Genomic DNA, 27,214 nt, shown 5'->3' with positions numbered 1-27,214 from the left:
CTCCGTAATTTCCTAGGCCCAAGCCCGAGCGCGCGCAATGCCCAAATTTTCTTCTTCTCTCGATGACCTGAATTACAAGCCAAAGGCCTCCTCATCTTCGATCCCCAAACGGGCGCGAAAACGCGTCAAACCCGATCATCCTATCAATAACCACTCCGGAAGTCCTGGAAAATCGGCAGGCAGGTCGCCGGACGCGACGTACGATGAGAAGAAGGACATTGTTTACCTGCACTTTGCTGGCATCCCTCGGAGCAGTTACTATGCGTGCCTCCTTAACACGCGATTCATTCCCTCGTGCGCAGGGATGGATCCAAAGGAGCTTGTGCGAAACGGCGGAAGAGATGATGTTGAAACGGCCCTACGGAATGCTGAGATATTTGGCATGCCGCCAGCGAGAAGAGCTACTGAACGAGTAGCGGAGGGTATGTCCTTGAACTGGTTTCCTTGGCCCCCCGCACGACCACGCGAGGGATATTCTGAGCTTGGCCATAGACCGGGGAGCAGTGGTGAGGGCGACGGGGATATATGGGCCGGCCCTCCTATACCCTTTCTTGACGACGATGCTACGGTCGTGGATTTTTGGTCTTCCCCACACTTAGAGGCGGCGAATAACGCTGATCGCGTGCCATCCCCGACCCCGACACGAAGCAAGAAACCAAGTATATCTCATAAGAAGAAGGTTATCAGCCAGCCTACCCAGCGAAAGAGGGCGATCATTCCCGGTAGTCCTATTCCTCCAGAGAAGAGTGTGGGAAGTCCAAAACGAAGTTCGGATCAACCTCAAGTCAACGCGTCGCGGGTCAAGCGCGATGCAGCCGCATTCAATCTAGCCTCAAAGGTGATTCGGTCAAAGGTAACTAATGATCGATCTCGACGCGACGCGTCCGAGGCAGAGGATGATACGCCCATGTTCGTCCAAGGCTCATCATCTATGCCCTCGTCGACCCCCTTCAGAAAGCCGACACATCAAGTCGACACGCTCCAGGAAGATAACGATACGCCTTTTTTCATTCCGGGCTCAACATCTACGTCCCCTTTTGGAGATTTAGAACGTCCATCCTCTGACAAAGCGTTTGCTAGTACAGCGTCTCCTCCACGGTTTGAGACCCCTACCGCAGAGGTTCGTGAATCCGTAAACTATATGTCACCTACTCCTTAATATTTGATCCAGATGGATGAATCGGCTTTGTACGACTACCTTTATGGGTTCGGAGCTCCCATAGTCAAGCTTCCGCCTGCCCGATTCAAAGACGATACTTCCGAAAGCGCACCGACGGTCGTAAATGAGGAGCCAATTGTACTCGAAACGCGTTCAAGCCCGGTCCACCTGGACTATTCCGACTACCTACATCAAGATGAACTTCCACCTTCCCAATCCGCGAGCGACGCCGTTGAGGGCGCGACAGCGGCAGTTAATGAAGAAGAAGCGGGGTGCGACACGCTTCCAAGCCCATCTAGCAATGACTACCTTCAGCCGTCGCAATACAATGACGATGTGCCCTTGAGCGCAACGGCGGTAGTAAACGACGAAGAAGCGCTGCACAAATCGTCTCCAAGCCCGATCCACAATGACTACTCCGACTACCTGCATTCAGATGCCCTTCCACCCTCCCACTCTCGTAGCGACGGGTTGAATGCCCACATGAAGGACGATGATGTCCCAGCGGCCACCCTTCCTAGTGTGCTCATAAGCCCAGCTCGTAATAACTATTCCGAGTATCTCCATCCAGACGACGACCTGCCACATCCTCCCCTTGGATCACCCGTGACACATGACACATTTAGGCAGAATGAGTCGCAATTAATGGACGAACTATTTGGTGGTCCATATCCCTTGTCCGACGAGGAAATTCACCGTTCGCTTGTGAATACACCGCCGCCTGCCTATCATGGCACGATCGATCCTGTTTTGCTGGGGGGCGGTGAAGCCAACGACGATGCGCCTATTCTTGAACAAATTCACTCAGCACCATCTCAGTTGTCGCTCTCCTGCTCATCCTCTCGCCCACCCACCCCGCCGCCGCGCAATTCGACGTCTGACCCCATTGATGCACCACAGTCCCAAGAGGCAGACACCGAAATGGAAGACGCCGCATCACTAAGGAAAGGCAATTCTGAAAGTCATTTACTCCCTACTACCGAGTCAAGTATTCCCGCAAAGACGCCCTCTTCCTCGCGGACCCACGATGTGCCGCCTTCTCGCCGGTCCGCACCAAGGACCTCAACTGCCCCTCCGAAAGTAGTTGTTTGGTCCGTCCGTCCGAAAGATGCCAAAGGTCAAGAACTTCCCTTTCCCCAGCGAGTAGGCCGACAGTTTGATTTCCCTGCGGCGCCCATCCAAAGGTTCTGCCATCAATGTCGAAATCGACCGGGCAGACTGATGATGAACTGCACATGCGGGAAGGACTTTTGCATGCGATGTGTCATGATGAGGTTCAGTCCGTTTGGTTTGCTACTAGCTGCTCTCTAACTAGAAAGACAGGTATGATGACCGGATATTTCCTTTCGACGCATCTGCAAAAAACCGACCCTGCCCCATGTGCATGGATATCTGCAATTGCACGCAGTGCTGTCTTCGGCGGAAAGAGGTCTACGTAAGTTCAGTAGGTGCATGCGTTAAAATTGTCGGCGAACCGGACAATTTGGTCCTGCCTCCGCCGAAATTGAAGTCGAGGCACAAACCCTCTTTGAAGCGGAGGGCATCAAGGTCGGTTAGTCCACCACCCGATCGACCTCATCGCGTACACAAACGACCCACGAAGTATCGATCTCCCTTGCCTGTTCCCGATTTCCCTGCTCCTGTATATCAACCAATGCCTCTCCCTGCCGGCCCTCTGGCGTATTGGGCGACTATCTATGGGATGTCCGGACAGAAACTGGCTACTGCGTTCACGGGAGGTGATGCCGCTGAAGTTGTCATCGTCAAACCAATACAACCCCCAACCACTATGGTTGCAGATCAGCCTGCGCCCCACTCAACAGTCCCTCGCCGATTCGTGGGTAAAGTTCAACCGTCGTGGGGATATGGACCAGATCCATATGTTACGGATGTGGAGTCAGACTCACTTCAAGGAACAAGAGTGAGGAGGAAAGGAAAGGAACGACAGCGGAAGCCACCGTATGCGCGTCGATTTATCGGCGACCCGTCCCTGTTGTACGCCAAATTCAAGGAGGACACGTCAGAAACCCCCCCTCTGTCCAAGGATTCCAGCGATGATATATTGGGCCTGAGGGACAGCTCCCCTTTGACGCCAGTCCCTAGCACGCCAGGATCAGATGTCGAGTGGGTGTCATGGGAGATGCCTAAGCTATCACCGGCAGCGGCGGCGACGGAGGCTCCCAAGCGTTCCGTGAGTCTGGAGGACAACGACGTGGCTAGAGCCATCATGTTGGCACTTTCCTCCACCGCCCCTTGGCCGGCACCAGTCGCACAATCGTAGGTATGGGACTTAAGCTGATACTGATATAAACTTCTGTCCACGTTTTTGGGTACTTTGTATATACACATCCCTTCTTGTTTCTGCAAGTGACCAAGCAAATGATGCTGCAGCGAAATATGCCTGCTATCCTATATGTTCTAGCAGGTTGCCTGTGTTGGCACCGTCACGCACACCCTTATCACACCCCGGACTACTCTATGTCGAATATATGAAGGGAGTGATAGCATCGAACCGTTGTCGTCCATATCGTGGTTTCTCCTGGCAGTGTGCATCTCTGGACGAATGTTGGGTCGCTCTCGCCTCACGGTGTACATTCCAGGCTTGCTTCTAGCTCCCAAAGGCGAACCCACTTCAGGCGAAACATTAGGTCCTGATGTGTCTCCGTATTCCTGTCTCAAGTAGGGCTCGATATCTATATACAGGAACAGTCAGCCTTGTGCAAATAGTGAGTTATTCGTGACACCTACGGAGTTTTGATTCCTGGCTACTTCTAAACTTAAATTTGGAGAGTCTTGATCGGTAGATAACACACGCTATTACCATGAATACGACTAAGGCAAGTCCTACACTGAGTCCAGCGACTGCTTCTCTTGTGGGACCCCCGGGACGGCTTTCTGATGCATTCGTTGGTTGTGGGATTTGATCCACACTAAGAAATGATCAACGAAAGGCGGTCCCGTTATTATTCCACTGACGAGCTCACGCTTGCGAGGTGGTAGCATCCTGACTGGAACGCAGCAAAATATAGCCCGTCAACGCGTCGCCATCGTGAGATAGCATTACCAGCAGGGCTCACAAAGCAGATACGGTACGAGATATCAGGTTCGAACTAAACGGGGTCAGGGGATTGTTTGTGGTTTGGGGAAGACTCACAAATTTGGCGTAGTCACTGTGACTTCAACAACATTATTGACATTGACACTGTCTTGACTTTGACTAGAGCACAGCGAGATATAATCATGATGATGGTGAAATAGTGCCCTACGTTGCAGTCACGGTGCGAGATATGGCGTCGTCTGGACCAGACGACGTTAGAGGAGGTAGAGTCACCGTAACTTCGACAATACTGCCGACGCCATCGGTCCTGGTATAAGGCGTCGAGCTATTGTAAGCAACATAATGCGGGCCAGACAAGATATCGTTGAAATGGCTCACACTGCAGGAGGAAGATCCGGAGGTACGCTCCTACGGACGGGTCAATACGACAATGGACAAATACATACTAGCGTGAGTGGCTCACCTAGTTGGGAGCGGGACCCGAAGCGAGGGAGATGAAAAAGCAGATGTGAGCGTCATCGGGTTCAATAGTGAGCCCGAGAGCGAGAGTATGGGCTCCTCGATGTTAGACATTTACTTAACTTATACAGCGCCGGGAGACCGTCAACGATCGGGGAAATTGTTCGAGAGGAAGGAAGGTGAGATTAGCATAGATACCCCACGCCCCATACATGTATGAGACGAAAACAACGTATGGGTAGGAATCACCTTAGCTACTACATCAGCTTTGGGCAATGTCTATGAATCAAGGAAATACCAAAAACCAAGCCAACGAAATGATACTGATGGACCGGCCTTTGGCCTTCTCGACATAAATCAGTGCCATTGAAATCATTGTGGATTTGGGGACCGGCCGCTACGATTTGAGCTTGTTCGACCGATTTTCAGGCAAAGATCCAATTCAAGTTGGCGACAGGCTCACGGGCAATGGCACAACCTCCCTGCGGGTCAACATTCACTGCTATAGATGGCGTCAGGATGCCCACCCTCGGCGTAAGACGATGTTGGGACCCTTCTACGCGTACCGGCTGTGTAACGCTCGAGGGAGGCCACTCGATTGATTTCAGTCAAAGAGTGTTGGCTTGAAACAAATCAATCAAATCATCATTGATAGCCGTTCACTACATAGAAGGCTCACCGACACAAAATAGTAGTATATTACAGTTGCACCGTATCGCCTGCAGGAGACTGATGCACTGGTCAAACGGTACAAGACAAAACTTGCGGAGACACTAGACAGGAGGAGCGTGAGTGACGCGCCCTTTTGATCCGGAATTGTGGATATATCCGCACCACCGGTAGTAAGGTCTGCAATACTCAAAGTATTTGTCTCGTCAGCACCATGAATGATCAGCACATTAATACCTGTCCACGACGGGGTAAACGGCGAATATATAATAGCCAGCCCCCCGCGTTCCATACCCATTTGCCACTGAGTGAGTACCACATGTTGTAGATCGATAATGAAACTGATATGGCCAGTGAATCACGGAGAGAGTAGAGGCAGTGGATACTTTATCGGACTCGAACCATTCTTAGCGATCAGGGGAATACCAATAATTATAGATGAATTGACCGCATAGCGTCGACAAAAATCAACATCAGGATTCATTTCGAAAGGGGGATGGTCGAATGGGTAACGATGATGGATATTTAGACTGGTCGCGTAGTGCTGCGTGATATACGGGTCGCACGAATCCCAGGCGTGAATTGACTTTCTTCTTCTGTCTTGCATCAGGAAAATACTGAATGGTGGCCTCTTAAGTTGCAAGCACAACGGTTGGATGGAAATATGCCCTACCCACCCAACAAAGTGAGGTTTATCCATCAACAGCCACCGACCTCTATAAAAAAAGTCAGTCATTTATCCTGATGAAGCAAGACTGACGTTCGTACGTTGCACCATCACATCAATTGTATCTGCAATGGTATGTTAGAGTTGGCGACGATATTGGATAAGACATATATACCATTATCCTCCATATCCAGTGATGCGGGTGTGTCATCGTTGTTTATTCTCTCTCCTTCGTACAAGAAGCTAGTCGCATATCAGCAATCAGTTGGAGCGAATAGGGGGCATGTGTTCAGACGTTCCAGATAGAACGGCGGCGCTGACTGCAAAATTCCACCCATAAACTCACCGAATACTGCCTACATCTTTCCCCACTTTGTTCGCATACGCGCCTTGCAGTTTACTCAACTTGGTGCTGCGTTTTATCTTGAAGAAGATTTCTTCCCCAGTAGAGCTTGCGACCTGTACATCATCAGACGCAAGGATCACAGAAATTACTTGAGTTTCGTTGGCTCTTGGGGCCAGAAGAGCACGAACGGACCTTGATATTGATAGTGGCGTTGGCGTCTTCTGTTTTGACTTCATCTTGGGGCGGGGGGTTCTGCTCTTGGTCAGACATTTCTTTCAACGAATTCGTGTAGCTCGTCTGAGATAGTAAATGAGTCAAAGTGGCTAGGAGGAACAGGAGAAAGGAGGGAATGCTCAATCGTGATACACTCTATATATAGCTTAAGAGATTATATAAGCGGAAAACAGGAGCCCGTAAAGAAATGAAGAGACGAGGAGGAAGGGCCTCAACTGAAGAGTATGTACTGATAAACAATTATCGAAATAGTGACGATTATCCTACCAATGGCCGGAGCATAAAATAAGAATTGAACGAACGAACGGTCTTCAACACTTCACCGCGATATGTCCTTTTGTACCTTCGACCGCTTCTTGCTACCTTTCTTCGTCTCACCGGCTCGACTCAGCCGCTTCTTCGCTCTCTCGTACTCCAAGTCCTCGTCACTCGAGTCCTTCCACATATCTATGACTTCACCGTTGTTGATGCTATCTTCATGGTTACCCCCTTCGGCCTCCTCGTCTTCGTCGTCATTGATTACTGGAGGGGCTGCATAGCTTGGTTTGAGAGAAACCCGTACACTCTTTCTTCTTTGTACTTTCTCCTCGGCTTCTTGATCAGCAGCGGCGGCAGTTGATGCAGATCCTGGTATTGTGCCGAGCGGAGGTAACGGCTTATGACTGTGTGGGCTTGGGGATGAGTTCATCGTTGTTGTCGAGGCGGAAGCACTCGAAATGTCCGACATGGCCATTGCCGGGCGACCGTTCGCAGCACTGATCCTGGGCGTGTCATCACCTTTGTGGAAGCTGTCGGTGTTGCTTTGTACGGAGGTTTCGAAATGGGGATGAGTATGAGGCACTTCAACGTTCGATAGAGCCGTTCCAGCCGTGGGTTGACACGTCGGTTCATTATCATCACCATCAGAGTCTTCGTCAGCCGTCAACGCTTCATGCACCGTCTCGTACGAAGCAGAATCCGAATCTGAGTCAACTTGATCGCCATCGTTGATGATGTTAGAGACTTTCGCTTTCCCCTCGCCTTTACCCTTCAAGCTCCTCTTCCTCTCGCTCCCTACGGCAAGCCGACCGCCTTCATCGAGGTCCCGAACAGTGGGGTTGACTGCTTGAGACTGCGCCACGACTGCGCCTGTCCCACTCCCGCTGGCTGCAGAGCTCCCACCAATGGCACTCGCACTCGGCGGTACACGTCCACCCAGAGTCATCGGCGAAGGCGACCTCGAGCTTGAATGCTTCAACGCGCTTTTGAGCGGCGATTTCGCGGGTCTACTTCTGCCGACAGCACTACCGCCTGAGAGACCGCTATCCAACGACCCGCGAGGGGATCCGGAGGGCATCGTCGTTGATAAAGGGGAGGAGGATCTCGGTGGAAATGCTAGCGCCGACACAGATGACCCTGCGTGAGGTCTTGACGTCGGAGTAGAGCTAGCAGACAGATGGAGGACGGATCCCGGGGCTTGAGGGATCGCAAAGGGCGTTGTAGCATTTCCGTTGGTATTTGAATTCGCAAGACTTCTTTTACTGGTGTCACCTTGACGGGGGCTTTGCGATTTGGAAGGAAGGTCGTCGGCGCGTGAGCTATAGCTGGAGGCCTTGGTATGGCTAGAAGGATTCTGACGCTCGGTATTCCCTGCAAGCTCATTCTCCAACTCCCGTCTCCCAACACTCGGTGGCGCTTTGACATCCATCAACCCAACCAGCCCACCACTCAGCGCTGAGGAAGCAGCGCTCGATGTCGACGGCATGTTTGAATGCGACTTGGATTTCGACCGTACCAATGTCTGGCCTCCGCTACTGGCGGTGACACCCGAGCCTCCTACAGCTGCCTTCAAATCGCTACCCAAACCACCTCGCCCTCTATTGGCCGAAGCCATGCGGTTAAGACGGGCCATATCCTCGACGATAGTAAGTAGCGTCATGCCTTCGTCTATACTTCCTCGAGCCCCGCTATAGTTTTGACTTGGCGTGCGCGACCCAGCGCCAGAGCCATGGCCGACAGAGGAAGCACGTCGATGGCCTTTGCCTGAGCCCACATTCGAAGGAGACGGGGCCAGAGCCGAGATAATGGGTACACTCATCGCACTGCTCAATGATGCTTTCCTTTGCAAATCGCCCTGGTTACTACTACCGCCACCTGCAGAGGGATGAGTCCGTGGGGGTGGCGACGAATGCAGCGGAGGGGGTGAAGCCAGTGGCTTCGTTGGTGGCGGCGTGACCTGCAAGACAGTCGCGGGACGCTTCATAGACAAGGTCCGTTTGGGGCTTCCAGTGGGTCTATTTTGGTCGTTGTTTCCAACGGTACCTCTGTTACCGCCATCCTTACTGCCGACGCCGCCGACGCCTGTAGCATCTACGTCATCCGTACTTGTTTTCCGGTTGTTCTTCTTCCCCTTCTTCCCCTGCCCCTTCCTCAGCTTATTCCTCGCTCCGCTGGGCGAGCCAGGCGCACCCAACGTACTCGTACTCCCATTCATCGAGGGTCTTCGTACTGTCGCTCCGCCGATCGCCACCCCGCCAGAGGCGAACGAAGGAGCAGAACCAGGGGTATTGTGCGCAGTAACAGTCTGCATGCTTGACCTAGATGGGCTGGAAAACATCTCGCCTAAATCCCCGCCTCCTCCTCCTCCGGCATCACTGTCGCTGTCCCGCCCTTTGCCCTTCCGCATCATGTCCTTCAGATTATCGTTCGTCCTCGTTTCCCACTTCCCACCACGCCTACTCCCTCGCCTGAAGAATCCGCCACCTTCCTTCTCATCGTCATCGGCATGGACTCCGTTGGGGCGTTGGTCCCCTTGGTGGGAGTGGGCTTTCCCAGGCGAGGAGTCCTTCGTAGGCGAGCCGTGAGTGAAGAGCCCGCGGATGCTGCCAAAGAATCCCATGCCTAAGCTCGTTCGCCGTTCGCGTTTGCTGGGGCTCATCCCTCCACTTCCACCCCTCCGACCAATGCCCACTCCGTTGGTCTCCTTCGCTTTCTTCGACGATCTGCCAGTGGCGAACCTCGGATTTTCGACGACAACAACCCTTGCATCCTCAACTTCCTCGTCACTACTGTCCTCTTCGACCTCACCTCTCTCCGGAGGCTCTTCGCTCTCGTTGACTCGCATCTGACTACTGCTTGCGCCAACTCCCTTGCTAGTGTCTGCACCTACACTCCCTCCGACGGCAATGACACCTTCGCTGGCACCTCGGCGCCCCTCTGATTCTGACAGATACGATCGCTTCACCCCACTACCGTGACTCCAGCTTTCCCTCCTCTCCCGCCAGCTATCGCGTCGACCGCCCAGCAGCCACCGAGAGGTAGGAGTGACGGGCAGCGAAGGGGTAGACGTGTTTGTAGCTGGCGTGAACGAGGGCAACGACATAGACGTGGGAAGCGCGAGCTCAGAGATAGCGTGTGCTGGTGGGATGTTAAGATGGTGTTGAAGATGCTGGACAGGAGATGGTTGGCGGAAATGGGGACGCTGTACCCCATTCGCGTTGTCCGTCGTATGGTCTTGCGTGGTCGTTCTGGTGGTCGCAGTCTCACCAGTCTCCGTGGTTGTCGTAGCATGGGAATTGACGGACCCTCCGACATCCAGGAACTCGGCATTAGAGTAAATATGCTGACTACTTGGTCGAGGAGCGTTTATGTCGACTATGTCTGTGTTCGGAGGAGGCAGAGGGAGTAATGCAGGAGAGTGCGAAGGTAACGGTGGGGGTGATGAAGGTAACGGTGAGGAAAAGCGCGGCGAGTTCTCTCGTTCCCTTTCTTGATGGTCGGGGGAGGTACCAATCCTCGGCTCTACATCAACGACGTCACCCCCGTTGACTTGAGACACCGATTGGGAGGGGGCGAGCGAGGATGTCGCCGTGGAAGTAGAGTATTGAGATAACGAGACAAATGAGGCATTCGAGGATATGTAAGATAGACGATGTGTGTCGTGTTGATTTACTTGCGGGAGGGGTTTGCTAGATCCTGATAAAAATGCATGAGAATACGCAAGAGGGCCCGAGGAAAAAGAACACACCTGCAGAGCCAGTGCCCGAAGTTGATAGAGGTGGTGTATGGACCTGACGCGGTTGAGGTTGTGAACCGTGTGATTGAGCACTCGCTCCCGCTACTGGCGACTGGTATAGTTGAAAGGGTGAGTGCAGAGATAAAGGGCGGCGGTTGGGGTCTATGTTGTAGAACGAGTGATCAGTCACATCACGTAGATTCGAAGCAATGGCACCAACCGTTGGCTTCCCTGGCCGTCAATGATGCTTGTTCAAGTACGCTCAGAGCCCGTTGTCCTCTCTCAACCCAAATTTGTCCGCATTCCACGATACCCCTACACCTCCCCATTAAGGCTTGTTCTACAACATCGCCTCGCCTCTTCTCTAATTCGCGTTCCTTGGCCGTGAGGTGCGCCTCGCAGGCCTGCAGCTCCGCCTGTGCCGCGTTTAGTTTACTCGACGTCGCCGTAGACGAGAATGGTGAAGGGAAAGACGAAGATGAGTTCGAATGGGGAATCGAGGCGCGTTTCGTGGATTTCGAAGCTTTAATGAGTCGGTTGACGCTGGTGCCGTAGGCGTCAGCATGAATCGTCAAGAAAGTTCAAGTTCATAACTGACTTACAGAATATCTCTGTCTCTTGCGACATTCCCCACTTCCTCCTCAAGCTTTTCGACGCTTTTCAGCACCTCTCTCCCTTCCTTTATCTTCCCTTCGTAGCCTCTCAACGCATCATCGACGGCTCTCATTGCCTCCACCACGCTCATAACGAGCTGAGCAACGTCTGCTGACGAGCTCGCCGCGTAAGCTTCATACAGAGTTATAGAAACATGGGAGGTGTTAAGGAGCGAGGAAAGCGACGACGAGTAGAGCGTTTCTTGCGAGATCAGGTTTGTGAGAAGGAGTGAATTGGAGGACCTGTGTACCATTAGGACATGAGATGATTGTATTGTGTGCTGCGCGTCGTGCGCCGTGCGTGCAGCGTGCTCAACGCGGTTCGGAGGGACGGAGGTAAAGAATCCCAATTACGTAGTTCGGTGATCGTCACTGTCGCTTATTGACTGTGGGAATATTTTCAATTAGCACTCCTCCAGTTCGATGCCTTCTTGAAACGATAATCGTTATATTCTAAAGCAACAGTACCCTCATTGGCTCTGAATTCTTCTTTCGCTCAAATGGACCCACGACTCGTTTACATTCTCTCGCTTACATTTGCACTAGTACTGGAAAATATGCCATCGCGGCAAAATGCGCCATGGTAGCTTCGTGTCAGACTTAGCTTCCAATCAAGTTCAGAATGCTAATCATAAGGAGCCTGACATGAAATGACAATTAATCGGAAGGTAGCAACGCGAAATTGTGGATTGCCTAACTTTGGAGTTTCAACGTATTCCATGGTGCAAGCTTTGGGTATCGGAGGTAAGCACAGTGATTTGTAGAACCTTACAACATCTGGTTGAATAATTCGTTCATCCAGGCTGATTCAAAGCCAAATTTAAAACAAAACAACAGACGCTATCTCAGACACATCTCCGAGCCCTGATATCTATACCCCGATTTTTCGGGGGGCCGAGTCGTCACGACCTCCAGTTCCCAACGTAAATGGCTGCCCGTGCCGACGTTACCAGCGGTATCAGCGTTGTTTCAACGTCTCTACAAATGGGCCGAATCAGCGGTCTATATTGCATCAACATTGTTTTCGACAAGGGTGGTACATTGTGCTTGTTCTATGCCGCACAGACAATGCCATGTCACATGTACGCTCGCCGAATTTCTGCTGACTAGCATGATCGCTTCGTTATCTCGCTCGTCCATGGTCCGTATGCTCGGCTTCTTACTCGCTTCAATATGACGGGCGCCTAGAGAACAGTTGGTTCTTGGACCCTTCGTGAACTCTGGGTGGATTCTTACCGGTTACCGGTTACTCGTTGCTCCTCAACCGGATATATACTTACCTGGAAGCTAGTATTGGACCTTGTATGCACCACCCAATCCCCAGCTTATCCCATACCTCATATCCCATCCTCCCTTCCTGCATCTGTCTGCATCCGCGATCATCATCGTTTTCCGAACGGTGGCCACGGAGCTCAGGCTAACGAAGCTGAATCTGCCGTCGATTTCAGCACTTTGAATTGTATCGCAAGGTCAGATCGTCGACAGCGGCGATGCTTGGGGACCAAAGTCTTGCGGACTGGGCCAGGTAATCCCTGACTCTCAATAGGATGGATACTATCCGTACCTCTTTATTGTACGGTCAGTGCCGCCCCCAGAACCACTTGATCAGTATGCTGATAATTTCTCACTTCAGATGGCTCGCCGATAAGAAATACTCTAAGAACGTTCCATATTTATTCTACGTATTGAGCATCCCGTTCGTCGCTGGGTGGCAAAGACGGGAGCCGCTCCGACAGGAGAAAGGTGGTTGAAGTGATTTCGAACGGTAAATCAACCTCGAATAACGTAGCGGTCAGGTCTGTTGGTCTCATCGTCTTCGTTGCAATATTGATTCTGAAATTACTACTTTATATAATTAGATGAGCGTCTAATATAAGCGCTGTGCTTCCCGCCGCACTAGCGCCACGGCTCATCTTTAACCACTCTCTCCCCGTCGTTCCTCTACGCGTCGGCACTCCGAACTATCCTTCACCCGCCTTCTCTTTCATCTGCCTCGCTGCCGCGCCATCTGCCATCTGTATTCTGGATCTTCTCAACGTCTATTTCTCCATCAATGTCATAATACTTGCCGCCGGGGTACTAGATTGAACTAGATTGACATGGCAAAGTTATCTACCAATGTGGGGTGTGCGATCGCCCCCGACGTCGACGCGAGATGGATCTTCTTACCCCGCACTTCTCCCTCTTGGTCGCCGGTGCATATAGCGTCCGCGCACAACATGATCGGGATCGTGGGGAACGCTTTGGTTGTCGTCCGTCGTCGTCAATTCCCCTATCAGGCGACCCCGCCGCTATATCGTATATTGCCTTTAAATCACCCAAGATATTTTTGACGCGAAGTAACTCTCACCGAGTGTTGGTATAACTCTTCAGACCGCCAACACGCGTGCAGCACACACGACACATTTCATACGTTAAGAGTTGCGAGTCAAAGCGACGGGAAAGGCGAGGAGTGCGTTGGGGCAAGAAACGCACACAACCTTGTACTTTGGTGGCAACAAATTGATCTCCTGGTAGTGAATGGTCTTTGGAGAATGCGAGGAACAATGGTACGTGATATTGCGAGGATGGCGTCCCATCGGATGACCGCTGCGGAATGCTCATACATCTTCGGTCGCAGACTCACGTTTCCCTATCCCCGTCTCCTCGGCCGTCCCTTCCCCATTCCAAGTCAACGGGGTCGCCCTCGGAACGTGTGGGGAAGCTTCGACATAGCCAACCCCATACACGCCCTTCCTCCTCATCGATCCACTATATTTTCCGTTTTCTGAAACAGAAGAAATCTCAACCCCAGTCCCCTGAATACACGGCGAACGTCCCTGAATATTTCCCCTTGGTGTGGTCTGCGCAACAGCTCGAAGAGGGATCCAATCATTCATTCATCTAGATGCGTCGGTCTACATGGGAGGCGTAGCCCCGCCGAGGCTGGCCGACGTTGCTTCGTCGAATTTCTAGCTTTGACTGTTAAGGAGTGGTCAGGGCATTCGGCGTTGTAAATACACGCCGTGTCCCAGGCACTCTGGGCTGGTCGCCCCTATAATCCTACCCCTAACCTTCCTTCACCTCCTATCTTGATCGCGACGCAACGCATTCTGGAATCTCCGCCGCGCCCCGTCATTGTGCACTGTCCGTCTACCGATTATGCTGCTCATCCACCTACTTGTTCGACTTTCTACTGCAAGTGATATTCCACGTTATATTGTTCGGTGAATTTACCATTTAATGTTTAGCGTTAGCGTGAGTGTATACGTTCTACTTCGGTTGAAATTTTCATGCTTGTTTAGTGCGATCCTTCGTCCATACGCCACCGAAATCCGCAGACTCTCAAGTCGTGGGTGGCGACGATGCCTAAATGATTCATTCAACCGGAGGTCGGAAGCGATTTGCGTTAACCATACTAGAACGGAAGAGAACGACGCTAATATATTTACGCCTATGCGTCGGAAGTTAATTGGAAGAATTCGAAGTCGGATTGGAAAGAAGAGAAGCTTGAAGTTGACCACCAGGTAAGTAGGGATCATGTAGTATGTGACTATCGCATATGTCTTACATAAATGGATAGCGAGCCTATCGATGAGGTCTTGGTCGTCTCTTCGTTCCCCTCATCCTATCGTTCCTTTCATGGACGGTAATCAGCGGACGTGTCTTCGAGATACCGTGCCATGTCATGGTTTATTTTAGTTGGACAGTCGTATCAACTTTCCCTCGGCCTCGGGTTTTTCACAATAAACGGTATGTGGCACCGAACAACGATCCGAAGCTCCATAAATACGGCAAGCATAGGCGTGCGTGTGCAAACCCAGGTTTGAATATGGATACAGCAAAGCAAGAACGCTCAAGAATCCTAGAATACGCTGATAGGAAATCCCGACGTCTTCCATCATAAGATTAGAGGATAACATAAGTCAGCTGGCGCGATTTCGTCATTCAAACGCGAGTACGTGTGCGCAGTCACCCTCATACTTTCCGGGGTAATAGCACGCAGAATACATCCGGGAATGATTATCAATCGCCCTCATACCCACATTCTAACGAGAATCAACGTCTGTTTTTCAATCACTTCCTCCTACAAAGGCAAAGAGACAACTAGCGCTCAGCTGTATGCGACGACCTGCATCTCCATGAAGTAAAGCAGGATATTCCCCGTCCTTTCTTCTGATGACTGATACACACATCTGGTGGATGTCATAAATGGAGAAGGGAAGGAGAATGCCGGATTATTCTACCCCACTGTGGGATATGTTTTCCGGAGTGATCAATGATTTCCGACCTACGGGCGAGCTCCGGCGCGTGAATCGTTGATGCGTGCCACCATCTTCATGGATTCATGCAATCCCGTACTAAGAGAAGCGCATCGTACGCGCCGCCTACCTATTAATCACTATCACTTTAGTCACCGAATGAGCCAAATTGTACGAGTTTGAAACGCCTATCGGACGTGTTCAGGTGAAAGCGACAAATTTCAGCCTCTAGTTCCAGGCCTCACTCAGTCTTCCTCCTAACCCATCATTTTCTTGCAATCTCTTGTAAACTCTTGACATTCCTTGTGCATACGTATACCTCTCCGAGCTCCATCTGTACACAGCAACCGCTCAGTAAACGTTCCTGAGTAAGCCAAATCTCGCAAACGCGGGTCCGAGGATCGCACATTCGCGGCTGCTCTGGAGGTCGGTCAATTCGGATGGATCCATATCGCATTAAAGTCATTTGAATGATTTGGATTTATTCACCGGGGAGGCGGGGAAGGGCATAACTGGGCATAATGACGGTTGTTTGAGTCAAGGTCACGAGCAAGCTATGGAATGCTTGGAACCTGGGGTTCTGGGGAGCTCTGGAGACTGTTGGTGGCGTAGGCTGATGTAGGAATGTGGGTCAGTAGGAATGGCGTAGGGCCCCCTTAGAGGGCAGGAAAGGCGTTCCGATGTCTGTGTAAATGCGGGGTCGACGCGTCGTTGTCCGTACCAAGAGATTCCATGTCTGGCACTGAAGGCAAAGAAAGAGACTAGGAATCGACTGGAAGAGGAGGATGGCGGCACGGCGGCCGACTGGATTCACGGGATTCCCTTTCATCCGTGCATGTTTTGGCACGAAATCTGAGATTGAATCTAGATGGGATATGGTGGGGTTGCAGGGACCGATCATTAGCATCCCCACCGCTTACAGAGAAGAAATGGTCACCAAGCGAGATCTAGAAGAACCTATAAATAACTGGGGGAAAGAAGTTGAAATTTTGTGGTTTCATCGACCAATCAAGCCCCCTCAGTCGCTCACTCTCATCTTCTCCACTCACCTCCACCACCTCGTCAACACCAGCGACGATGAGCTCAACCCACACCGACATTGAGAAAGGCCATGTCGCCCACCACGACCACGAAAAGTCTGCTGTTCACCACAGAGACAACGCCCCCAACGGCGTTTCAAACTCCCCTGCTCAGGCGTTCCCCCGCCCGTCCACCTTATCAAACCCAGGCCCATTGTGAGTTGCCTCCTCTCTCTCGTCGTTGATTCTTGCTAACATGATGCAGGGGCTTGTTTTCTTTCGCGTCCACGACATTCATCCTTTCCATGTTCAACATCTCCGTCCGCGGCATCCCAGCTCCCAATGCCGTTGTTGGAATGGCCATATTCTGTGGTGGTCTTGCCCAGCTCCTAGCTGGAATGTGGGAATTCCCAAGAGGAAACACATTCGCTTCGACAGGTAAGTTGATGTCAATCTACTGTCTCCCTCATCCTAGTCTGTCACTTCTTACCTCATTGACTCCCCATTCCCCTACTTCCTATCCTCTTTCCCCCCTTCCCCCACCTTCTTCCCATCTTCTCCAGCCAAGCGTTGACACACCATGTGCTACCCGGGTCTCGACCCGTGCTTCGGCCATGATGAGATATATCCCCGTCTCATCCAATTCAGATCGCCAGATCATTATCACATTCGCATTTTTCCAATGTTTATTTCCCTCTTGTGATTTGCTTGGACTCTACTCACTTGTTATATCGTGCCGTAATCTGACCCTACTTCGTTTCAGCTTTCACCTCATACGGCGCATTCTGGATGTCCTATGCCACCATCCTCATCCCGAGCTCTGGCATCATCGCAGCCTACCCTGACACCGAGTCCTTTGAAAACGCCATCGGTATCTATCTCTCCGCATGGATGATGGTCACATTCTTCTTCTTCATCGTCGCCCTCCGCAAATCTGTCGCATTCATCGTCCTCTTTGGGTTCTTGACGGTCACCTTTGCGTTGTTGGCTGGCGGAGCCCTGGGAGCCTCCACCGCTTCTCATACCGGCGGTGGATATATGGGCATCTTCACGGCGTTCGTCGCATACTACATCGGGGTGAGCGAGATGTTGACGTCGGAGAAGAAGAAAATCTTCACGTTGCCTTTGGGGGCTTTCTAACTATCTGTATGCGCGAGGGTTCTCCATGGGGTTCGTTCATCAGACGGCAGCAAGGCGTCGCCATCACTGTTTATCCTGTCCATGTCAAGTACTTATGTAACTTTTACGATCACTCACGTTCGACTACGTTCGCCGTGCAATACCAAATATTCGTTCCGAAGCATGTCTTCTCCCCTAAGTCTTCCTTGTTGATTCACCTTCATCTTCATGACGTTCTGCAGCATGCTACATGATACCTCCCAAAGTTCCGCGCATATATGTACAAGCAAAACTGAGATCGAATGATGAGACAGTGACGAAGGGCAACATACTGGTCGAAACGTGGCGCCGTCCTACATGTTCATGAGAAGCGCCGACGCGGCGCGCAGGCCGGAGGCGGTCAAGCCCAATGGCAGCCGGCTCATGGTGGTAGCGGAGGAAATGGAGGAGATGATGGGGGTTGGGAAGGAAGAAGGGAAGGAAGAAGGGCAGCGTCGAGCTAGAAATGTACCTTTAAGTATAAGTACTAGCGGAAGCGCATTGGTTGTCGCGTCGGTCGCGTTAAGGCGCGAGGCGGTTGCCAAATAATGACATCATGCAAGGTGAAGCGCGTGCTCAACGTCGGTCAAACATCGGTGCCACAATAATATTCCTAAATATACATGAATATACCTGATGAAGGATTATCGATGTTGAGTGTATTATTGTCGGCTGAGGCATACTGAAGCTTACAATTACATGAAGTCCTCCGCCTACCAAAATATCGCTCTGCCAACACCGTCGATGGTAGGTAAGAAATAGGCAGTTAGCATCTCACGGGATCAGGAGAAACGAGGAGTGCGCTGAAAAAACGAGGAATGCGGGGGATGGCAAGCTCGCAATCAGATCAAGTGAAGGCCCTTAAGAATAGCTCAAAGGGAAATGGATGAACAGACGGCGGCAGCATGGGAGGCGAGGAGGGAGGAAGTAAGTATGAAGCGGCGGCTTGGCGGCGGCACACCCATTCCGCTCGGCATCCACTCACCACAGAGCAAATCGGCACTCAGACGGCAGGGTGCGTCAGGGTGCAATACGAATGAGGACACGGCGAGGGCTGAAACTCGTTGATTGCAGGATTCGGCCATACGGGTCAACTTGGATCCTGGTCTCGGATTGCACCTTGCCTTGTTCTTGAGATGCCGTCGCTTGTTGGATATCAATCACTATCAATCAGTGTCGGTACGGAAGTGGGTGTGGGTGTTGCCTGAATCTGATTTATGGGAATAAAGATGTTCCACCGCGGACCGGAGTCAATACTCCCCTCTCTTGCAAGCGAAATAGTGCAAACTTCTGAGTAGTCGAGGGAAATCAAATTGAAATATGGACGTACACGACGGCAAGGGGTTAAATACCCAAGGTAACCAGTGCTCACAAACTACGATGCAAATCTTGTGGATAACAGAGTGAGCTCGTGTGTGATAATTAGCAGAGAAACCGCCCATCCTCCCCGTTCACATCATTCCACGTCACACTCGCACTCTAAATATACGCTACGAAGTGGCCAGGAGCAGTAATTCGGCGGCACCAGGCGACCGAGGGACAATTCTGCAGTTATACGGCTTCGGTCCATTGCATGAGATAAAACATCAGCAAATTTTGACACTCGTGAGGGACTAACAGACCTGATGGCGCCGCTAAGATGTTCCACTGTCGGCGGAACAGCGTTCCCTTCCGCGGCGACTTCAGGGAGGATCGAAAAGGTTGCCAGCGTAGTGACCACAACAATATAAAGAAAGCTCTCAGCAAGATGGATGCCAGGACAACTTCTGGGCGATAGGCTGTTTGATTATCAGCGGCAGTAAACCGTGATATAGGGAAACTTACCTTCTACCGAATCCAAAAGCCAATGTCCAGGGATCTGGGGGCGGCTGGGGAAGCGACGAGCGCCTCGGTTCCATATGCCGTTCAGATGTGAATGCCATAGGATCGGGATACCATTCCTCATTATGGGTCAACGCCCTAAGAGCGTTTGACTTGTTATAAACTTACCCCCTTGCTTTCACGAGTTCTGGGGATCTGAATACTGACCAGTTGTTCACCATAACGACAGTGTTCGCTGGGATGAAGTAGCCTCTGTATTCGTCGTCTTTGCTGAGACTGTGGGCCGCGAAGGGAACTGCTGTATTCCACCGCCAGATTTCCTATCATCATGCAGGTTCAACTAGTCAAGCTGATGAACAAAGTATGATACCTTGATGATACAATCAATGTATGGAAGGTACGGTCCGTCGTTGAATGTAGGAAGACGGTCGTTTCCTACGATATCATCGAGTTCTTTTTGGGCTTTCTTTTGGACTTCGGGGTGGAGAGTCATGACAAGGAAGAAATTCTCTAACGTCGCCATCGTAGTGTCGGAGCCCACTAACAAGAGGGCGGTCAGATATGGACCGTAATAGAGGGACAGTAATGCAAAACTCCAAACAAATCTCCAGGCGACCATTTGAGGGTGTTAATCTCTTCAGGTGTCAGTTTGCTAGGGCCACCTTTCTCTTGTAGCACGAATTGGACATACGACGTAGGCGCCGTCCCGTGTGCCTGCCTCGCGTGGTACCTATAAGTAAACAAGGAACCCAGAATAGCCCACCACTTTCTCAACAACTTCGTCATATAAACCACGGACCATTATCTTTGACAACTTCCTACATTTCTCAGCCTCGCGATGGAAGCTCATGCCTGGGCACCACTTCGGTAGGAACTTCACTACATTAAGCTGTACATGGAGGTGACCGACGAGTACTGTTAGATCATCTAGGAGGTATGTGGGGATCAGAGACTCACAAATGGGGACTGCATCAACGAGGTAGTAATTTGGAGTGATCGAATCGGCCAAGTAATGCATAACACCCTTGCTTGCATTCAGTAACCGGTCATCTGCCTCGTTGCCTGTTTCGAGTCGATGACCATATGCCACGGAGAGAACTTCCGAAGCAGAGGCTCTGACAGAGGAACTTCGTTTGACATGTTTCATATCTTTATAGGTATGCACGCACCTCCGTATATTCTCCAGAAAGCTTTCAGGATCGTCGAGATTACTCCTCGCGAATGCTTGAGCGACTTGTTCCTGGAGGTGTTGGTGCTCAGCTACACCAAGGGCGCTGACTTGACCCTGCACTGTGCAGCATCGCCTCGCCGCTCGTACAATGATATTTACTCATGATCATGAGAGGTCCAAAGCCACATCTGCGAAGAGAGGAGAGGTGGTGAGGACGTGATCATGTGGATGCAGCAAGCGATATCTTGCTTACAACTGTCCCATAAGTCTTTTCGGACGATCAGAGTAGATAGCAGAACGCTTCTCGAAGAGATCGATGGCAGCCTCAAGAGAGCTGAGCACTAGTAAATTCCTGCCGAAAATAAGAAGGTACACAACGTCGCCTATCAAGATGATATTAATTTTGTCGATACCGCATTCTGTATTGGAAATGCGCACCGTATAGCTTGCCTCACTCTGTGAACTTCACCCATGGCCTGTCAACAGGGATATCGAAGAAGTTACCAACTATTGGAGCCCGTGGAGGACCAGGGGGAAATACTGGACGTCTTTTGCGCAAAGTCCAGCACAGGGAGGCAAAACCTAGATCGAAGACGACTATGGTGATATAGTGGGACATGGGGGAACTGATGATGAAGATGATTGCTTGCGACTTACCAGAGCTCTCATTATATCGGCTTGTCGGGCTGATATGCTAATTGATAGATTTATCTGAAGTGTGAACCACCCCTGTTTAGACCACACTCCATTGTACGTGTACCCCACTCCTGCCGTTGATAGAGATCGGGGATACAGCAAGTAGTACCGATTGATCATACAGCACAATAGTAGTATTCCCAAGCTTCTGAAGCGAAGGAGGGGTCGTACGTCGAATCACCTTGACGAGGACATTGGCTCGATCAGCTGAAGGCTTGTTACGAGATTGCATGCTGGTATAAATCGGTGATAGAAGATGGGGGGAGCGCCAGTTTCGTATGTATCAAGAGATAGCATCAATCAGGCCCTTAATCCATGTACCGATGGAGACTGACGACTGCCCTTCCAGCGCGGTCCAGAGTCTCCAGTTCTTGTTGTGTAGTCAGCGCGCTCGTTGCCCAAACGCTACCCACAAGGACAACGTTCATTAGCCACCCTTTTGAATTCTCGAAGAATAATGCGACGGACTCAACTAATAGAGATGAACTTTCCTTTGAAGCTGCAGCGGCTCGTAACGGGGTCATCTCACTGCCCTCTTTAAAGCGAAGAGGAGATCGGCTTCTCTGGTACGAATGAATTAAGGCGTCGAGGAAGACCACGTGAGAAACACCGAAGCCTTCGAGCATCGTTGACGCCTTCAAATCCAGTCAGGTAGATAGTAAAAGACGTTTGTTTGCGCCCATCATCCGATTCATCTTGAATGCCACATGGCCATCCTGGTATGCTCGTATAAAATAATGAAATATGTGAGCATCGAAGATTATGATGATGAGTTAGCCCGAAGCTATGCCCTTGTACTCCCAATGGCACATAATATGTCAAAGAGCAGCATGTCCTGTAAAGCGAGTTTGGTCCGGGCGAGGTTGTGGCGCATAATTGGCAGAGACACAGGGAGACCGCGTGTCTTGATTCGAGTCCCAGTGAGTCTGGAGAGTAGAATTTGGGAAAATCACGATAAGGACGGAAGTACTGACAGGAAGAAACTTGCAAAAGGGTAGAAATGTTCAAAGGCTGAAAACGTCCAGGCATCAAATATAAGCCAAGCATACGGCTTTCACCAGAATCCTGTGATATGGCCGTACCCCATAACTCTACCTGGGTTAGGAAAGTCCAATGGGGTTGAGGTTCTGAAGTTTAAATTTACTTACGTGCACTATCCAAATCGTGTCTATCTAGAAGTTGGTTGTATGACCTGTGTCCCCTACTGAACACAGGAAATCAATTACTAAACTCCGGGGATGGTGAAGCATACACAGACCCGAAGAAAAAATGTTATAGCAGCTTGGTACAAAAGGATTGAAAGTTACATTGAGTGTGTGTTACGGGACGAGTCGCTAAAAGTCAGATGCTTTAAGTACGCAAGTATAGGCGAATTGTAACCCAGAATGGTAGCACGGTTGCACATATTTCGATTAACAACCAAGTAAATGTATCGGAAGGGTAAACATAATGGGAATGGAAAGGCCGATTAAACTCTCGCGTAGATTCGCAAGATAAATGTAGAATCACGATGACCAACCTGATTACTGCTGCTTGCAATCGTCGGGCTTGACATCAGTAGCACCGCCGGCCGCGGCGACACGTCTGCGAGGGACGGGAGGGCCGTCGTCATCATCATCGTCCTAATCGATACACATGAGTCACATCAAAGAAAGTAGGGGAATGGGAACGCACAGAATCGTCAAATACATCACCATCCTCATCCTCGTCGTCGATATCTTCAAACTCATCATCCGAATCCATGACTTCATACTCCAGAGCCTTTCCGGTGAAATAGTCGACGGCTCGGGGAATGATCTATACTCGGAGATATTACATTAGATTGCCTTGCCAGATTCGGACGAAACGCGCCTTTTCTTTGAAGTCTTCACCAATCTGGTAATCAACTTCCAGTTTCTCATCCATCTCTTCGAGGTCCTCTTCCTCGATATCGCCGTTTTCGATGGCCTCGTCGGAGGGTGGCACGGGAGGACTGAAGAAATTGAAGAATGACTCCGCTGGTCGTGTTTTGCGGATCAATCGAGTGCGATTAGTGTCTAATAGGATACTCCTGTTAGTGGCTGCTTGAGATTCCAAGTGGCTCCTTACTTTTGTTCCGCTGCTTCTTGATCTCGAACTCTTTCGTCAAATCCTTGTCGTCTTTCCACTTGATCTCAGTTCCGATCGCACGATCGTAGACAAAATCGCCAGAGTACCCCACTTCTTCCTGGTAGACGTATGTCTTCTCGAGGACCTCGTTGTCGAAGTACTCATTGGGGCTGAAGGTGAACAACAGTTTGAAGCCTGGTTTGGAGTCAGGCTTGTCGCTGGGGAGATATTCGATACGGATGTCGGTAAGGTGCTTTAGGGCACCAGCATCTCGATCGGTAATGAGTTCCGAGAGAGCAGGGTGATTTCTCAGTGCAGTTAACCAGAACTCGGGGATTCCAGCTGGCGCATCCTCAGATGCTGGTGCGTCTTTCGGAAGCGGTGTGTAGTCATCGCCGTCATCCTTAGCAGTCTGCTTTTCGCCTTCCTCAATTTCCTCTGGCGTGGGCTCAGAAGTACCTGAGATGATGGCGTGCCGACGCTCGTACAATGGCACAGCGAGGGCTAGGTACTGCAGAACCTAGGTGAGATCAAGTTATCAAGCAACCGAGCGGCCTCACCTTTTTCTCGAGCTCAAGGCACTCGCGTTTGTACTGATTTTGTAGTTCGTTCTGTTTGACCTGTACGCCTTTCAGTGCCTCGACATTCCGCTTTGTCTTCACCGGCAGGCTCTCCAAGTAACCTGAGCTCTTGCCGACCAGACCGGCCAATCTTCCTTGCACCAGCCCTAACATGGCCGATTGGATGGCAGCATCTTCCGATTCTTCTGCAGGCTCGTTATCTTCAGAAATATCAGGTACTGTTGGACGCGAAAGCCCTGACGAGATCGGCGCGTGGGTCAGAGGAGTGTTCTGAGGCGTGGGCGCCGTGATGCTCGATTGCGAGATCGGGACGTTCGACGACATTTTTTCTGGAGAAGAAGGCAGCAGCACCGTAGATTTGAAGCCTGGGTTTTGGGGACACAAAGAAAATCTGGCGGAGTTTCGGAATGTGCCCCAGCGTTTAGGAGATAAATTAGCGCCCAAGTCCACAGGGATCGGGATTGACCACTTACGTCCTTGGTCTGAGTTCACTCAGCAGGCAGGGAACGAGGGCCAATGTAATCTACAGGTGGGGTAAGGGTTCCTTGTCTAGGGCTCAGCTAAACGAAATAATATAGATCCGTACGCTCGCTGCGAAGTGCTAATTGTTGAATCCAATGTCATCTAAGTACTGTGAACGTCTGCTAGTTGATTGAGCTGCTACGAAAAGGCCAGACTCTGTAGAAAACCATTCGGTCTCGAGAGACAGTGAGCAGAGAATCTAACTAACTCGCACCAGTCAGGGCGCCATGGTTCAGACCTGTATACGTACAAAGGTTGAAAGACTTGGTGATAGATCTTCCTGGACTGCACCATCGTGTTGTATCAACAGGGGATATTGTGTACACATTCCAGCACTTGTAGCATACACATTAGGGCTAGGGGTTAACATGATGAGAGGGGAAATCGAAGTGTAGACTTACTACAGCGTACCCAAGTTGCGACAAAGGGACACTCTACTACTAGCCCCGGCAAAAATGAGTGACCCTGGTATTGATACAAGTCAGGAGCCGTGTTATCGGAGCATCTAAAAAAGCATCTAAACGACGTATATAGCTAGGAAATGGGGGGGAAGGAGCAAATCAATGGATACGGGGGATGCCAGACGATATGATTTTCTATTTGTCATTGTCACAGTTTGTCTGGGCCTCGAGCCACCTTGAGAGCGTAGCTCGCATCAAAACAGCATTTGAAGGGTGTAGGCTGTCAGTGCCGTGATGGACAAAAACATGATGATGTACTGAGGGATGAGGAAGGCTGAGAGATGCTCTGCCGACCCTGTCCCACTGTATACTTGCGTCAGAAAGACCTAATGACAGCAGTGAGCCACATTCTACGTAAACGGAGTATACGTACCTGCGTCGTCGCTGTGGGCAGGCACGAGAAGAAGCTATCAACGGGTGTTTCGTCAACAATAAAGAATGAACTTAGCGAGAACCTCCTTACATGCACACGAAACGTAACACCTTATCTTCCTCTCTAATGACGCCTGCACTGACGAGACCTTGGCATATCAGCACACCGAGCACGGGCATGACGATAAGTTTGCCGATGGCCAGCCAAGCGATAGCGCCTATAGGCAGAGTCCGCCATTGGTTCTTTGGGATTTTGAGCCTCGCCAGAGCCGAACCGAGACAGATCAGGCCCAGGGGGACAGATGCGGCGCCGATGAACGTAGCGGTGTCGATGATAAAGGCCAGAGGAGGCTGACCATCGGGGGCGGGTGGGATATGTGTACCAGGGACGTCTACGAACAATGCTTTCAGCTGGGGCACCACGGCGATAGGAAATGCAATGATGATAGCAATGGAAGCTGGGGTGCATAGGGTTCGAAGGACGGCCACAAGCTTAGCGTACACGATGTTCCGTCGCCTGTACCGAGTGATAGAGTGCGTGTCAGCAGCGCTAGTTGGCTGCCCTCCCTCTGCCGACTCGAAGTTGGCTACCACGGTGGGGGCAGGCGAAGTTAAGCGGGAGGGGCCCGGAGAGCTGACAGCAGACTTGATGGGCTCAGTTACCACTGTCGTCGCATCCTCGAAGAACGAGACATGTTTCTTCGAACGGGCGCCGCACACAGTCGGGGCTTCGAGCGTCGTTGTGCAAGGTTCTTGAATCTTCTCGTTGACATTGCTAGCGCCTTCTTCGCAAGACGGGGCGCGTGAGAGTGAAAGGCCAGGACTGAATTTCGCTAATGGGTGAAGGATCGCTGAAGCCCACTTCCTGTGTTTCCTCCGCAACACTTCTTTGACTTCCTCGTCCTCGACTTCAGGGCCAACGTAGTCTTTTGCGACCCAGCTATGGCCTCCACACGGGAATAGCGTCACCTTCGATGAAGAATAAGGTATATCCATATGCAACCGAATGAGGCCACTTACCATAAAGACGAGAATGAAGGCGGAGACATATGCGACGGACAGAGTCTGATCGCTGGAGCCGTTGAACGGAGCGGCGCCGGTGATGCTCATGAGGACGGAGGTGGCTGAAGCAGACAGTGCGTGACTGAGTGACCATGCATGGACAAAGTGGTATGGGCAGACGCACGTATGTCTCCGTAATTTCCCCACCCGCCGGCAACCAGTATGCCGTACCGGAAACGATGAGGCGTCCAGTACACCTGCTTTATGATCCACGCAATGACTATGCCTATGGCTTCGTACAATACCGCAACGAGAACCAGCGGACCTAAGTTGAACGACATGTCGTCGTGATGGTGCGCCGAAGCATAGCATATGCCGCGTAACGAAAAAGAAAAAGGAAACAGAAAAGAGAAACCGTCATGAGTTCAGTCAATTCGAGCCAAAAAAAAAGCAGCAGAGTCGATGCATCTGACGGGATGCACACCTAGAGCGCCAATGTTCTCGGAAGTAAAAGCAGGGACGATCTTCGAAAACATCAAACAAGGTAGTGCGATGTTCTGAATCCGGGAATACATTTCAGCGTTAGTTCTAGTGTGCATGGACGCCAGACCCACCAACATAATTTGTCCCGCCCCCCGCGCTGCTATGGGTGGGAAAATGTCCGCTTTTGTGATAGCAAAACCACATCCACCGCAAATAACTCTATATTCTGCTTTAGGGCATGTCTACATAGGTGAAGGATGGCAAGTACTCACAGCCGTATCAATGGTCGAAGCGAAATCCATATCAATGTCCCCACTGACAACATGTGCTCCGAAATTCGAATGTAGATGTGAACAAGTG

General features: G+C 51.0%; 7 protein-coding genes across 7 annotated transcripts; 2 read left to right on the top strand and 5 right to left on the bottom strand.

The window, feature by feature from the left end:
• Positions 1–37: 37 nt before the first annotated feature.
• Positions 38–3,440, top strand: PC9H_002166 (uncharacterized protein; the record flags this gene model as incomplete). Its single annotated transcript, XM_036771808.1, has 3 exons — positions 38–1,120; positions 1,172–2,433; positions 2,483–3,440. The coding sequence occupies 3 exons, from the start codon at positions 38–40 to the stop codon at positions 3,438–3,440; spliced, it is 3,303 nt and encodes a 1,100-aa protein (XP_036626429.1).
• Positions 3,441–4,003: 563 nt separating this feature from the next.
• On the bottom strand, positions 4,004–4,736 carry PC9H_002165 (uncharacterized protein; the record flags this gene model as incomplete). The annotated part of the gene is made up of 7 exons (XM_036771807.1): positions 4,004–4,089; positions 4,144–4,163; positions 4,237–4,269; positions 4,314–4,376; positions 4,426–4,542; positions 4,596–4,625; positions 4,681–4,736. The coding sequence occupies 7 exons, from the start codon at positions 4,734–4,736 to the stop codon at positions 4,004–4,006; spliced, it is 405 nt and encodes a 134-aa protein (XP_036626428.1).
• Positions 4,737–6,044: 1,308 nt separating this feature from the next.
• On the bottom strand, positions 6,045–11,493 carry PC9H_002164 (uncharacterized protein; the record flags this gene model as incomplete). Its single annotated transcript, XM_036771806.1, has 9 exons — positions 6,045–6,061; positions 6,114–6,137; positions 6,188–6,255; positions 6,359–6,471; positions 6,551–6,655; positions 6,936–10,546; positions 10,599–10,748; positions 10,807–11,129; positions 11,189–11,493. 9 exons carry the CDS (start codon positions 11,491–11,493, stop codon positions 6,045–6,047), a joined length of 4,716 nt encoding a protein of 1,571 aa, XP_036626427.1.
• Positions 11,494–16,557: 5,064 nt separating this feature from the next.
• PC9H_002163 (uncharacterized protein) lies at positions 16,558–17,639 on the top strand (the record flags this gene model as incomplete). The annotated part of the gene is made up of 3 exons (XM_036771805.1): positions 16,558–16,715; positions 16,765–16,937; positions 17,263–17,639. The coding sequence occupies 3 exons, from the start codon at positions 16,558–16,560 to the stop codon at positions 17,637–17,639; spliced, it is 708 nt and encodes a 235-aa protein (XP_036626426.1).
• Positions 17,640–19,147: 1,508 nt separating this feature from the next.
• On the bottom strand, positions 19,148–20,001 carry PC9H_002162 (uncharacterized protein; the record flags this gene model as incomplete). The annotated part of the gene is made up of 5 exons (XM_036771804.1): positions 19,148–19,202; positions 19,280–19,423; positions 19,482–19,616; positions 19,686–19,798; positions 19,849–20,001. The coding sequence occupies 5 exons, from the start codon at positions 19,999–20,001 to the stop codon at positions 19,148–19,150; spliced, it is 600 nt and encodes a 199-aa protein (XP_036626425.1).
• A 2,867-nt stretch (positions 20,002–22,868) lies between these two features.
• PC9H_002161 (uncharacterized protein) lies at positions 22,869–24,338 on the bottom strand (the record flags this gene model as incomplete). Its single annotated transcript, XM_036771803.1, has 5 exons — positions 22,869–22,967; positions 23,020–23,142; positions 23,188–23,381; positions 23,434–23,944; positions 23,994–24,338. The coding sequence occupies 5 exons, from the start codon at positions 24,336–24,338 to the stop codon at positions 22,869–22,871; spliced, it is 1,272 nt and encodes a 423-aa protein (XP_036626424.1).
• An 853-nt stretch (positions 24,339–25,191) lies between these two features.
• ECM3 (Protein M3) lies at positions 25,192–27,179 on the bottom strand (the record flags this gene model as incomplete). The annotated part of the gene is made up of 8 exons (XM_036771802.1): positions 25,192–25,323; positions 25,371–25,404; positions 25,461–26,338; positions 26,390–26,493; positions 26,556–26,696; positions 26,856–26,928; positions 26,986–27,073; positions 27,127–27,179. The coding sequence occupies 8 exons, from the start codon at positions 27,177–27,179 to the stop codon at positions 25,192–25,194; spliced, it is 1,503 nt and encodes a 500-aa protein (XP_036626423.1).
• Between the last annotated feature and the right edge of the window lie 35 nt (positions 27,180–27,214).

Source organism: Pleurotus ostreatus (assembly GCF_014466165.1).
Source record: "Pleurotus ostreatus strain PC9 chromosome Unknown scaffold_10, whole genome shotgun sequence".
NCBI classification, from domain to species: domain Eukaryota; kingdom Fungi; phylum Basidiomycota; class Agaricomycetes; order Agaricales; family Pleurotaceae; genus Pleurotus; species Pleurotus ostreatus.
Note: the sequence above shows the minus strand (reverse complement) of the source record. Positions and strands in the feature narration are given on the sequence as shown.